The 14276-nt window shown below is 59.6% G+C and overlaps 1 protein-coding gene and 1 non-coding gene across 2 annotated transcripts in view; both read right to left on the reverse strand.

Moving 5' to 3' along the window:
• LOC138357450 (uncharacterized) overlaps window positions 1–13937 on the reverse strand; it is a 51528-nt gene extending 37591 nt beyond the window's left edge. The window contains exon 1 of the mRNA XM_069314304.1: window positions 13868–13937. Within this exon, the coding sequence (XP_069170405.1) occupies window positions 13868–13937 (70 nt within the window). The remainder of the gene's footprint in view (window positions 1–13867) is intronic.
• On the reverse strand, window positions 12499–12748 carry LOC123746163 (small Cajal body-specific RNA 2). The gene has a single exon (XR_006771469.2). It is a non-coding gene; the product is annotated as a small Cajal body-specific RNA 2 (non-coding RNA).
• Window positions 13938–14276: the final 339 nt, after the last annotated feature.

Here is a 14276-nt window from a genome sequence, read left to right on the forward strand (position 1 = left end):
CCAAGCATCAACACAGCCAGACCAAGCATCAACACAGCCAGGCCAAGCATCAACACGGCCAGCTGCCCACAGCCAGGCCAAGCATCAACACAGCCAGGCCAAGCATCAACACAGCCAGGCCAAGCATCAACACAGCCAGGCCAAGCATCACCACAGCCAGGCCAAGCATCAACACAGCCAGGCCAAGCATCACCACAGCCAGGCCAAGCATCAACACGGCCAGGCCAAGCATCAACACAGCCAGGCCAAGCATCAACACAGCCAGGCCAAGCATCAACACGGCCAGGCCAAGCATCAACACGGCCAGGCCAAGCATCACCACAGCCAGGCCAAGCATCACCACAGCCAGGCCAAGCATCAACACAGCCAGCTACCCACAGCCAGGCCAAGCATCAACACGGCCAGCTGCCCACAGCCAGGCCAAGCATCAACACGGCCAGGCCAAGCATCACCACAGCCAGGCCAAGCATCAACACGGCCAGGCCAAGCATCAACACAGCCAGGCCAAGCATCACCACAGCCAGGCCAAGCATCAACACAGCCAGCTGCCCACAGCCAGGCCAAGCATCAACACGGCCAGGCCAAGCATCAACACAGCCAGGCCAAGCATCAACACAGCCAGACCAAGCATCAACACAGCCAGGCCAAGCATCACCACAGCCAGGCCAAGCATCAACACGGCCAGCTGCCCACAGCCAGGCCAAGCATCAACACAGCCAGGCCAAGCATCAACACGGCCAGCTACCCACAGCCAGGCCAAGCATCAACACAGCCAAGCATCAACACAGCCAGGCCAAGCATCAACACAGCCAGGCCAAGCATCAACACAGCCAGGCCAAGCATCAACACAGCCAGCTACCCACAGCCAGGCCAAGCATCAACACAGCCAAGCATCAACACAGCCAGGCCAAGCATCAACACAGCCAAGCATCAACACAGCCAGGCCAAGCATCAACACAGCCAGGCCAAGCATCAACACGGCCAGCTGGCCACAGCCAGGCCAAGCATCAACACAGCCAGGCCAAGCATCAACACAGCCAGCTGCCCACATCCAGGCCAAGCATCAACACAGCCAGGCCAAGCATCAACACAGCCAGCTACCCACAGCCAGGCCAAGCATCAACACAGCCAAGCATCAACACAACCAAGCATCAACACAGCCAGGCCAAGCATCAACACAGCCAGCTGGCCACAGCCAGGCCAAGCATCAACACAGCCAGACCAAGCATCAACACGGCCAGCTGGCCACAGCCAGGCCAAGCATCAACACAGCCAGGCCAAACATCAACACGGCCAGCTGGCCACAGCCAGGCCAAGCATCAACACAGCCAGGCCAAGCATCAACACGGCCAGCTGGCCACAGCCAGGCCAAGCATCAACACAGCCAGACCAAGCATCAACACGGCCAGCTGGCCACAGCCAGGCCAAGCATCAACACAGCCAGGCCAAGCATCAACACAGCCAGGCCAAGTATCAACACAGCCAGGCCAAGCATCAACACAGCCAGGCCAAGCATCAACACAGCCAGCTGGCCACAGCCAGACCAAGCATCAACACAGCCAGGCCAAGCATCAACACGGCCAGCTGGCCACAGCCAGGCCAAGCATCAACACAGCCAGGCCAAGCATCAACACAGCCAGGCCTAGCATCAACACGGCCAGCTGGCCACAGCCAGGCCAAGCATCAACACAGCCAGGCCAAGCATCAACACAGCCAGGCCAAGCATCAACACAGCCAGGCCAAGCATCAACACAGCCAGGCCTAGCATCAACACGGCCAGCTGGCCACAGCCAGGCCAAGCATCAACACAGCCAGGCCAAGCATCAACACAGCCAGGCCAAGCATCAACACGGCCAGCTGGCCACAGCCAGGCCAAGCATCAACACAGCCAGGCCAAGCATCAACACGGCCAGCTGGCCACAGCCAGGCCAAGCATCAACACAGCCAGGCCAAGCATCAACACGGCCAGCTGGCCACAGCTAGGCCAAGCATCAACACAGCCAGGCCAAGCATCAACACAGCTAGGCCAAGCATCAACACAGCCAGGCCAAGCATCAACACAGCCAGGCCAAGCATCAACACAGCCAGGCCAAGCATCAACACAGCCAGGCCAAGCATCAACACAGCCAGGCCAAGCATCAACACAGCTAGGCCAAGCATCAACACAGCCAGGCCAAGCATCAACACAGCCAGGCCAAGCATCAACACAGCCAGACCAAGCATCAACACGGCCAGCTGGCCACAGCCAGGCCAAGCATCAACACAGCCAGGCCAAGCATCAACACAGCCAGGCCAAGCATCAACACAGCTAGGCCAAGCATCAACACAGCCAGGCCAAGCATCAACACAGCTAGGCCAAGCATCAACACAGCCAGGCCAAGCATCAACACAGCTAGGCCAAGCATCAACACAGCCAGGCCAAGCATCAACACAGCCAGGCCAAGCATCAACACAGCCAGGCCAAGCATCAACACAGCTAGGCCAAGCATCAACACAGCCAGGCCAAGCATCAACACAGCCAGGCCAAGCATCAACACAGCCAGGCCAAGCATCAACACAGCCAGGCCAAGCATCAACACAGCCAGACCAAGCATCAACACAGCTAGGCCAAGCATCAACACAGCTAGGCCAAGCATCAACACAGCCAGGCCAAGCATCAACACAGCTAGGCCAAGCATCAACACAGCTAGGCCAAGCATCAACACAGCCAGGCCAAGCATCAACACAGCTAGGCCAAGCATCAACACAGCCAGGCCAAGCATCAACACAGCCAGGCCAAGCATCAACACAGCCAGGCCAAGCATCAACACAGCCAGGCCAAGCATCAACACAGCCAGGCCAAGCATCAACACAGCCAGACCAAGCATCAACACAGCCAGACCAAGCATCAACACAGGTCTCGTGACGTGGTCATACATCGCTCCAACAAACACAAACACACGGGCCAACTCGATGCTCACCCGACAAGTAAATCCAAACATCCGCATTATATAATATATTCATGAACTTGGCGGGCAAAAACAATCCCAGCAAATGACATTCCAATGCCCAGTCAGCGGCCAAACACACCGCCCACCCTCATTTGAATCTTAAAATAAACAGCGCTGGCAATGGCAACAGGCCACCAAAACAAAACAAAATAAAATAAAAATAAAGGCTGTTCTGTTGGTATAGAATCTAGTCCGGTTGGTTTTGGGTCGTTAGTGATAATGTGCAGACTGTGGGGGGGGCTTACTGGGGTGGGGTGGGGGCTTACTGGGGTGGGGGGGGGCTTACTGGGGTGGGGGGGGGGCTTACTGGGGTGGGGGGGAGCTTACTGGGGTGGGGGGGCTTACTGGGGTGGGGGGGGGGGGCTTACTGGGGTGGGGGGGCTTACTGGGGTGGGGGGGGGCTTACTGGGGTGGGGGGGGCTTACTGGGGTGGGGGGGGCTTACTGGGGTGGGGGGGCTTACTGGGGTGGGGGGGGGCTTACTGGGGTGGGGGGCTAACTGGCGTGGGGTGGGGGGGCTTACTGGGGTGGGGGCTTACTGGGGTGGGGGGACTTACTGGGGTGGGGGGGGGGCTTACTGGGGTGGGCGGGGAGAAGACTGTTGCTGGGGTGGTCAAGGGGGGGAGAAGACTGTTGCTGGGGTGGTCAAGGGGGGGAGAAGACTGGTGCTGGGGTGGTCGGGGGGAGAAGACTGTTGCTGGGGTGGTCAAGGGGGGGAAAAGACTGTTGCTGGGGTGGTCAAGGGGGGGAGAAGACTGGTGCTGAGGTGGGCGAGGTGGGGGGGGAGAAGACTGTTGCTGGGGTGGTCAAGGGGGGGAGAAGACTGTTGCTGGGGTGGTCAAGGGGGGAGAAGACTGGTGCTGGGGTGGTCGGGGGGGGAGAAGACTGTTGCTGGGGTGGTCAAGGGGGGGAGAAGACTGGTGCTGGGGTGGTCAAGGGGGGGAGAAGACTGTTGCTGGGGTGGTCAAGGGGGGGAGAAGACTGGTGCTGAGGTGGGCGAGGTGGGGGGGGGAGAAGACTGTTGCTGGGGTGGTCAAGGGGGGGAGAAGACTGTTGCTGGGGTGGTCAAGGGGGGAGAAGACTGGTGCTGGGGTGGTCGGGGGGGGGAGAAGACTGTTGCTGGGGTGGTCAAGGGGGGGAGAAGACTGGTGCTGGGGTGGTCAAGGGGGGGAGAAGACTGTTGCTGGGGTGGTCAAGGGGGGGGAGAAGACTGTTGTTGGGGTGGTCAAGGGGGGGAGAAGACTGGTGCTGCGGTGGTCGAGGGGGAGGGAGAAGACTGGTGCTGGGGTGGTCGAGGGGGGGGAGAAGACTGTTGCTGGGGTGGTCAAGGGGGGGGGAGAATGTTGCTGGGGTGGTCAAGGAGGGGAGAAGACTGTTGCTGGGGTGGTCAAGGGGGGAGGAGAAGACTGTTGCTGGGGTGGTTAAGGGGGAAGAAGACTGTTGCTGGGGTGGTCAAGGGGGGAGAGAAGACTGTTGCTGGGGTGGTCAAGGGGGGGAAGAAGACTGTTGCTGGGGTGGTCAAGGGGGGGAGAAGACTGCTGCTGGGGTGGTCAAGGGGGGGAGAAGATTGTTGCTGGGGTGGTCAAGGGGAGGGAGGAGACTGCTGCTGTGGTGGTCAAGGGGGGGGGGAAGAAAACTGCTGCTGGGGTGGTCAAGGGGGGGGGGGAAGAAAACTGCTGCTGGGGTGGTCAAGGGAGGGAGAAGACTGTTGCTGGGGTGGTCAAGGGGGGGAGAAGACTGTTGCTGGGGTGGTCAAGGGGGGAGAAGACTGGTGCTGGGGTGGTCAAGGGGGGGAGAAGACTGTTGCTGGGGTGGTCGAGGGGGAGGGAGAAGACTGTTGCTGGGGTGGTCAAGGGGGAAGAAGACTGTTGCTGGGGTGGTCAAGGGGGGAGAGAAGACTTGCTGGGGTGGTCAAGGGGGGGAAGAAGACTGTTGCTGGGGTGGTCAAGGGGGGGAGAAGACTGCTGCTGGGGTGGTCAAGGGGGGGAGAAGACTGTTGCTGGGGTGGTCAAGGGTGGGGGGGAGAAGACTGTTGCTGGGGTGGTCAAGGGGGGGGGAGAAGACTGTTGCTGGGGTGGTCAAGGGGGAAGAAGACTGTTGCTGGGGTGGTCAAGGGGGAGAGAAGACTGTTGCTGGGGTGGTCAAGGGGGGGAAGAAGACTGTTGCTGGGGTGGTCAAGGGGGGGAGAAGACTGCTGCTGGGGTGGTCAAGGGGGGGAGAAGACTGTTGCTGGGGTGGTCAAGGGGAGGGAGGAGACTGCTGCTGTGGTGGTCAAGGGGGGGGAAGAAAACTGCTGCTGGGGTGGTCAAGGGGGGGGGGAAGAAAACTGCTGCTGGGGTGGTCAAGGGAGGGAGAAGACTGTTGCTGGGGTGGTCAAGGGAGGGAGAAGACTGTTGCTGGGGTGGTCAAGGGGGGGAGAAGACTGTTGCTGGGGTGGTCAAGGGGGGAGAAGACTGGTGCTGGGGTGGTCAAGGGGGGGGAGAAGACTGTTGCTGGGGTGGTCGAGGGGGAGGGAGAAGACTGGTGCTGGGGTGGTCGAGGGGGGGGGAGAAGACTGTTGCTGGGGTGGTCAAGGGGGGGGGGAGATTGTTGCTGGGGTGGTCAAGGGGGGGAGAAGACTGTTGCTGGGGTGGTCAAGGGGGGGGGAGAAGACTGTTGCTGGGGTGGTCAAGGGGGAAGAAGACTGTTGCTGGGGTGGTCAAGGGGGGAGAGAAGACTTGCTGGGGTGGTCAAGGGGGGGGGAGAAGACTGCTGCTGGGGTGGTCAAGGGGGGGAGAAGACTGTTGCTGGGGTGGTCTAGGGTGGGGGGGAGAAGACCGTTGCTGGGGTGGTCAAGGGGAGGGAGGAGACTGCTGCTGTGGTGGTCAAGGGGGGGGGGGGGGAAGAAAACTGCTGCTGGGGTGGTCAAGGGGGGGGGAAGAAAACTGCTGCTGGGGTGGTCAAGGGAGGGAGAAGACTATTGCTGGGGTGGTCAAGGGGGGGGAGAAGACTGTTGCTGGGGTGGTCAAGGGGGGGAGAAGACTGTTGCTGGGGTGGTCAAGGGGGGGGGGAGAAGACTGTTGCTGGGGTGGTCAAGGGGGGAGGAGAAGACTGTTGCTGGGGTGGTCAAGGGGGGAGAAGACTGTTGCTGGGGTGGTCAAGGGGGGAGGAGAAGACTGTTGCTGGGGTGGTCAAGGGGGGGGGGAAAGACTGTTGCTGGGGTGGTCAAGGGGGGGAAGACTGTTGCTGGGGTGGTCAAGGGGGGAGAAGACTGTTGCTGGGGTGGTCAAGGGGGGAGGAGAAGACTGTTGCTGGGGTGGTCAAGGGGGGGGGGAGAAGACTGTTGCTGGGGTGGGCAGGGGGGGAGAAGACTTGCTGGGGTGGGCAGGGGGGGAGAAGACTTGCTGGGGTGGTCAAGGGGGGGGGAGAAGACTGGTGCTGGGGTCGTCGAGGGGGGGAGAAGACTGCTGCTGGGGTGGTCAAGGGGGGGAGAAGACTGTTGCTGGGGTGGTCAAGGGTGGGGGGGAGAAGACTGTTGCTGGGGTGGTCAAGGGGGGGGGAGAAGACTGTTGCTGGGGTGGTCAAGGGGGAAGAAGACTGTTGCTGGGGTGGTCAAGGGGGAGAGAAGACTGTTGCTGGGGTGGTCAAGGGGGGGAAGAAGACTGTTGCTGGGGTGGTCAAGGGGGGGAGAAGACTGCTGCTGGGGTGGTCAAGGGGGGGAGAAGACTGTTGCTGGGGTGGTCAAGGGGAGGGAGGAGACTGCTGCTGTGGTGGTCAAGGGGGGGGAAGAAAACTGCTGCTGGGGTGGTCAAGGGGGAAGAAGACTGTTGCTGGGGTGGTCAAGGGGGGAGAGAAGACTTGCTGGGGTGGTCAAGGGGGGGAAGAAGACTGTTGCTGGGGTGGTCAAGGGGGGGAGAAGACTGCTGCTGGGGTGGTCAAGGGGGGGAGAAGACTGTTGCTGGGGTGGTCAAGGGTGGGGGGGAGAAGACTGTTGCTGGGGTGGTCAAGGGGGGGGGAGAAGACTGTTGCTGGGGTGGTCAAGGGGGAAGAAGACTGTTGCTGGGGTGGTCAAGGGGGAGAGAAGACTGTTGCTGGGGTGGTCAAGGGGGGGAAGAAGACTGTTGCTGGGGTGGTCAAGGGGGGGAGAAGACTGCTGCTGGGGTGGTCAAGGGGGGGAGAAGACTGTTGCTGGGGTGGTCAAGGGGAGGGAGGAGACTGCTGCTGTGGTGGTCAAGGGGGGGGAAGAAAACTGCTGCTGGGGTGGTCAAGGGGGGGGGGAAGAAAACTGCTGCTGGGGTGGTCAAGGGAGGGAGAAGACTGTTGCTGGGGTGGTCAAGGGGGGGAGAAGACTGTTGCTGGGGTGGTCAAGGGGGGAGAAGACTGGTGCTGGGGTGGTCAAGGGGGGGGAGAAGACTGTTGCTGGGGTGGTCGAGGGGGAGGGAGAAGACTGGTGCTGGGGTGGTCGAGGGGGGGGGAGAAGACTGTTGCTGGGGTGGTCAAGGGGGGGGGGAGATTGTTGCTGGGGTGGTCAAGGGGGGGAGAAGACTGTTGCTGGGGTGGTCAAGGGGGGGGGAGAAGACTGTTGCTGGGGTGGTCAAGGGGGAAGAAGACTGTTGCTGGGGTGGTCAAGGGGGGAGAGAAGACTTGCTGGGGTGGTCAAGGGGGGGGGAGAAGACTGCTGCTGGGGTGGTCAAGGGGGGGAGAAGACTGTTGCTGGGGTGGTCTAGGGTGGGGGGGAGAAGACCGTTGCTGGGGTGGTCAAGGGGAGGGAGGAGACTGCTGCTGTGGTGGTCAAGGGGGGGGGGGAAGAAAACTGCTGCTGGGGTGGTCAAGGGGGGGGGGAAGAAAACTGCTGCTGGGGTGGTCAAGGGAGGGAGAAGACTATTGCTGGGGTGGTCAAGGGGGGGGAGAAGACTGTTGCTGGGGTGGTCAAGGGGGGGAGAAGACTGTTGCTGGGGTGGTCAAGGGGGGGGGGGAGAAGACTGTTGCTGGGGTGGTCAAGGGGGGAGGAGAAGACTGTTGCTGGGGTGGTCAAGGGGGGAGAAGACTGTTGCTGGGGTGGTCAAGGGGGGAGGAGAAGACTGTTGCTGGGGTGGTCAAGGGGGGGGGAAAGACTGTTGCTGGGGTGGTCAAGGGGGGGAAGACTGTTGCTGGGGTGGTCAAGGGGGGAGAAGACTGTTGCTGGGGTGGTCAAGGGGGGAGGAGAAGACTGTTGCTGGGGTGGTCAAGGGGGGGGGGAGAAGACTGTTGCTGGGGTGGGCAGGGGGGGAGAAGACTTGCTGGGGTGGGCAGGGGGGGAGAAGACTTGCTGGGGTGGTCAAGGGGGGGGGAGAAGACTGGTGCTGGGGTCGTCGAGGGGGGGGGGAGAAGACTGTTGCTGGGGTGGTCAAAGGGGGGGGGGAAGACTGGTGCTGGGGTGGTCAAAGGGGGGGGGAGAAGACTGGTGCTGGGGTGGTCGAGGGGGGGGAGAAGACTGTTGCTGGGGTGGTCAAGGGGGGGGGAAGAAAACTGCTGCTGGGGTGGTCAAGGGGGGGGAAGAAAACTGCTGCTGGGGTGGTCAAGGGAGGGAGAAGACTGTTGCTGGGGTGGTCAAGGGGGGGGGAGAAGACTGTTGCTGGGGTGGTCAAGGGGGGGAGAAGACTGGTGCTGGGGTGGTCAAGGGGGGGAGAAGACTGTTGCTGGGGTGGTCGAGGGGGAGGGAGAAGACTGTTGCTGGGGTGGTCAAGGGGGAAGAAGACTGTTGCTGGGGTGGTCAAGGGGGGAGAGAAGACTTGCTGGGGTGGTCAAGGGGGGGAAGAAGACTGTTGCTGGGGTGGTCAAGGGGGGGAGAAGACTGCTGCTGGGGTGGTCAAGGGGGGGAGAAGACTGTTGCTGGGGTGGTCAAGGGTGGGGGGAGAAGACTGTTGCTGGGGTGGTCAAGGGGGGGGGAGAAGACTGTTGCTGGGGTGGTCAAGGGGGAAGAAGACTGTTGCTGGGGTGGTCAAGGGGGGAGAGAACACTGTTGCTGGGGTGGTCAAGGGGGGGAAGAAGACTGTTGCTGGGGTGGTCAAGGGGGGAGAAGACTGCTGCTGGGGTGGTCAAGGGGGGGAGAAGACTGTTGCTGGGGTGGTCAAGGGGAGGGAGGAGACTGCTGCTGTGGTGGTCAAGGGGGGGGGGAAGAAAACTTCTGCTGGGGTGGTCAAGGGGGGGGGGAAGAAAACTGCTGCTGGGGTGGTCAAGGGGGGAGAAGACTGGTGCTGGGGTGGTCAAGGGGGGGAGAAGACTGTTGCTGGGGTGGTCGAGGGGGAGGGAGAAGACTGGTGCTGGGGTGGTCGAGGGGGGGGGAGAAGACTGTTGCTGGGGTGGTCAAGGGGGGGGGGGAGATTGTTGCTGGGGTGGTCAAGGGGGGGAGAAGACTGTTGCTGGGGTGGTCAAGGGGGGGGGGAGAAGACTGTTGCTGGGGTGGTCAAGGGGGAAGAAGACTGTTGCTGGGGTGGTCAAGGGGGGAGAGAAGACTTGCTGGGGTGGTCAAGGGGGGGAAGAAGACTGTTGCTGGGGTGGTCAAGGGGGGGAGAAGACTGCTGCTGGGGTGGTCAAGGGGGGGAGAAGACTGTTGCTGGGGTGGTCAAGGGTGGGGGGGAGAAGACCGTTGCTGGGGTGGTCAAGGGGAGGGAGGAGACTGCTGCTGTGGTGGTCAAGGGGGGGGGGAAGAAAACTGCTGCTGGGGTGGTCAAGGGGGGGGGGAAGAAAACTGCTGCTGGGGTGGTCAAGGGAGGGAGAAGACTGTTGCTGGGGTGGTCAAGGGGGGGGAGAAGACTGTTGCTGGGGTGGTCAAGGGGGGGGAGAAGACTGTTGCTGGGGTGGTCAAGGGGGGGGGAGAAGACTGTTGCTGGGGTGGTCAAGGGGGGAGGAGAAGACTGTTGCTGGGGTGGTCAAGGGGGGAGAAGACTGTTGCTGGGGTGGTCAAGGGGGGAGGAGAAGACTGTTGCTGGGGTGGTCAAGGGGGGGGGGAAAGACTGTTGCTGGGGTGGTCAAGGGGGGGAAGACTGTTGCTGGGGTGGTCAAGGGGGGGAGAAGACTGTTGCTGGGGTGGTCAAGGGGGGAGGAGAAGACTGTTGCTGGGGTGGTCAAGGGGGGGGAGAAGACTGTTGCTGGGGTGGTCAAGGGGGGGGGGAGAAGACTGTTGCTGGGGTGGGCAGGGGGGGAGAAGACTTGCTGGGGTGGTCAAGGGGGGGGGGAGAAGACTGGTGCTGGGGTGGTCGAGGGGGGGGAGAAGACTGTTGCTGGGGTGGTCAAAGGGGGGGGAGAAGACTGTTGCTGGGGTGGTCAAGGGGGGGGGGAGAAGACTTGCTGGGGTGGTCAAGGGGGGGAGAAGAATGGTGCTGGGGTGGGCGGGGAGAAGATTGTTCCTGGGGTGGTCGAGGGGGGAGAAGACTGTTGCTGGGGTGGTCAAGGGGGGGGGAGAAGACTGTTGCTGGGGTGGTCAAGGGGGGGAGAAGACTGTTGCTGGGGTGGTAGAGGGGGGGGAGAAGACTGGTGCTGGGGTGGTCAAGGGGGGGAGAAGACTGTTGCTGGGGTGGTCAAGGGGGGGGGAAAGACTGTTGCTGGGGTGGTCAAGGGGGGGGGGAAAGACTTGCTGGGGTGGTCAAGGGGGGGAGAAGACTGGTGCTGGGGTGGTTGAGGGGGGGAGAGAAGACTGCTGCTGGGGTGGTAAAGGGGGGGAGAAGACTGTTGCTGGGGTGGTCAAGGGAGGGGGGAGAAGACTGTTGCTGGGGTGGTCAAGGGGGGGAGAAGACTAGTGCTGGGGTGGTCAAGGGGGGGAGAAGACTGTTGCTGGGGTGGTCAAGGGGGGGGAGAAGACTGTTGCTGGGGTGGTCAAGGGGGGGAGAAGACTAGTGCTGGGGTGGTCAAGGGGGGAGAAGACTGTTGCTGGGGTGGTCAAGGGGGGGGGAGAAGACTGTTGCTGGGGTGGTCAAGGGGGGGAGAAGACTAGTGCTGGGGTGGTCAAGGGGGGGGGAGAAGACTGTTGCTGGGGTGGTCAAAGGGGGGGGAGAAGACTGTTGCTGGGGTGGTCAAGGGGGGGGGGGGAGAAGACTGTTGCTGGGGTGGTCAAGGGGGGGGAGAAGACTGTTGCTGGGGTGGTCAAGGGGGGGAGAAGACTGTTGCTGGGGTGGTTAAGGGGGGGAAAAGACTGTTGCTGGGGTGGTCAAGGGGGGGAGAAGACTGGTGCTGGGGTGGTCGAGGGGGGGGGGAGAAGACTGTTGCTGGGGTGGTCAAGGGGGGGAGAAGACTGGTGCTGGGGTGGTCGAGGGGGGGAGAAGACTGTTGCTGGGGTGGTCAAGGGGGGGAGAAGACTGGTGCTGGGGTGGTCGAGGGGGGGGAGAAGACTGTTCCTGGGGTGGTCTAGGGGGGGGAAGAAGACTGTTGCTGGGGTGGTCAATGGGGGGGGGGAAGACTGTTGCTGGGGTGGTCAAGGGGGGGGGGGAAAGACTGGTGCTGGGGTGGGTGGTATGCCAGTGCAGACTACTGATCACATGTCCCTGTGTGACTAACCATCCGTCCAGGAGGGGATTTTTAACCACATTGCCAGGTCTTGACACACTATGCAACCCTTCACACACGTCCAGTGGTACCTGGTTGATACCTGGTTGATGGGGTTCTGGGAGTTCTTCTACTCCCCAAGCCCGGCCCGAGGCCAGACTTGACTTGTGAGAGTTTGGTCCACCAGGCTGTTGCTTGGAGCGGCCCGCAGGCCCACATACCCACCACAGCCCGGTTGGTCCAGCAATTTTTTTTTTAGAAAACTCCATCAATGCAGGTGTAACTAATTATGTTAGTAAAAACAATAACAAAAATTAACATTAGCCTTGTCCCCTTTCCCGTCTCCTTTCTCTGCCCCTCCCTTCTGCTCTCTTCTGCTCTCTCACTAAACTCTCTCTTCATTTCCATAACCTATCCTTTACACTTGCCCCCCCCCCTCCCCTCTCTCAACCTTTCTTTTCTCCTGTACCTCCCCCATCTTCCTACCCCCGGGAAGTCTGCTCTGTGTACATCTCGTGTGACAAGCGGCCGGAACCAGAGTTTGTTTTGGTGCCACGGGCCAGCAGGGTATTATGCGCCCTCACGCCCCGCTCTCTCTTCCTCCCTCTCTCTCTCTCTCCCTCTCCCTCTCTCTCGGGCGGCACTACTCTGGCCTGCTCCACACCGGCAGATCTATCAGTGCACCATCTTCTCACTGCGACAAAGCACGACACCATCACTAGCACCCTAACACCACAGACACAAGCTTGCCAGCTACAGATACTCATACTCGTGCCTCATACTCATACTGTTGTAGACGATGCCCTTTAATTATCCCGTAATTACCCACCAAGCCAATTGCATGATATAAAAACATAGCCGCCTGCTGCATGCGAATTAATCGTCACCGGTCACAGAACGCGTCAAACGTCCTCGTCTTATCTCTTCCTTAGTATAATTACACACACACGGAAGGAGTAGAGCACAATACAGATGTTTCGTGTCTCGTGACGAATACACGCACATGCACGTTTCAGGTAATGTATTTTGCAAGCACATACACATTGCATGCCTGTTGGTGTTCGTGGGGGTGTGTGAGGGGGGGGGGGGGTGTGTGAGGGGGGGGGTGTGAGGGGGGGGCGCACGCACGCACACACACGCGCACACACACACACGCGCGCACACACACACACGCGCACACACACACACGCGCGCACACACACACACACACACACACACACACACACACACACACACACACACACACACACACACATACAGAGCAGCGCCCTCGTAGTAGTGGAAAGTCAACGCCAGTGCACAGAGTCAAAGGCATTTTAACGCCACGAACGCGTTTCTTCGGCGTTCTATATCACCCGAGCTGTGAACTCAAAGCTACAAACACTACGAGTTCAGCAGATGAGGTCGTTCACAGGAGACTTGGTACGAGGCTACGCTGCTGGGGGGCGTTGATCCCCGGAACGACAAGATATAAGGCAGAGAGGAAGGCTGTCACACCTCAAGCACTGTGGCCAGACGCAGCACAGAGCCACACCACTAATATGACACCAGGCACAGCTCATACTTACACCAGAGAGTGAGGAATGAGATGGGCCATAGAGGCAGTGGGGCCAGAGCTTGACTAATGGAGCCAGGGAGAACACAGAGCCACATCAACATGGTCCCTGAGTGTAAGAGGACGGTAAATATCCCTCACCTGGTGGTGGCGGGAGGAACCATTAGCACGACCCAAGTATAACTCATACCTCTCCCAACACCTACTCCTGATTTGCAAGTGTGGGCGTCCACCTCCCACAATATTTAGTGTGTGGGGGTGTTATGATGGGAGTGCACGAAAGCTGATGTTGTGGGTAGGAGGGGGGGGGGTTGTACTCGCCTAGATGTGCTAACAGGGTTGAGCCTGGCTCCTAGCCCCGCCTTGCGAATGTTCTTAGATCAAGGCAATAACCTGTTTTCTCACGCTTTTTTCATTTTTACATTTATAAACTGTAATCAGCTTCGACGGCTTCTACGTGTAACCTGTTCCTTTTATTGACAGTTCTAACACTGAAGAACTTCTTGACGAGGGTTTTCTGACTCAATTGATTCTCCAGTTTCCATCTATGACCCCTCATTCTGTTTCAGTCTATGAAGAAAGCTGCTTTGTCTACTCTGTCAGTTTCTCCTACAATCTTATATGTTACTATCATGTCCCCCCCCCCTAATCTCTCGTTTCATCCAGTGTGGTAAGGTCCAGTTCTCTTGGTCTATACTCATTACTCAATACCTTCAGCTCAGGAACGAGTCTAGATGCATATCTTTGAAGTATTTCTAGTTTCTCCTTATCTTTTTTTCAGGTTAGGCTTCAATGTTTGTTGCATATTCAAAAGTGGGTCTCACCTTTGCTGCTACATAGGGTCCAGAAAGTCCCTTTGTCCAAGTACTTGAAGGATACACGGATGTTGACCATTGTGCCATATACAACTGCTGTTATTCTGCTACTGTGGGCCTGTGGGCTTCTGGTATCAGATATGGGGTTATGTCCGCTCCCAGGTCTTTCTCCTTTTCTGGTTAAGGAATCTGTCTCCTCTTCATCACGTACTGCTAGACTGTTCTTCGCACTCTTGTCTGTTTTTGACGTACGCGCGCGCGCGCGTGTGTGTGTGTGTGTGTGTGTGTGTGTGTGTGTGTGTGTGTGTACTCGTCTATTGGTGCCTGCAAGATCGAGCAGGCACCAATAGACGAGTTAGTTCTTGGACCCCACCTTCCTAAACGCTGGTTGTCTAATACAATGGCTCCTACCTTATTT

The sequence above is a fragment of the Procambarus clarkii genome, chromosome 78 (genome assembly GCF_040958095.1).
Source record: "Procambarus clarkii isolate CNS0578487 chromosome 78, FALCON_Pclarkii_2.0, whole genome shotgun sequence".
Lineage (NCBI taxonomy): Eukaryota > Metazoa > Arthropoda > Malacostraca > Decapoda > Cambaridae > Procambarus > Procambarus clarkii.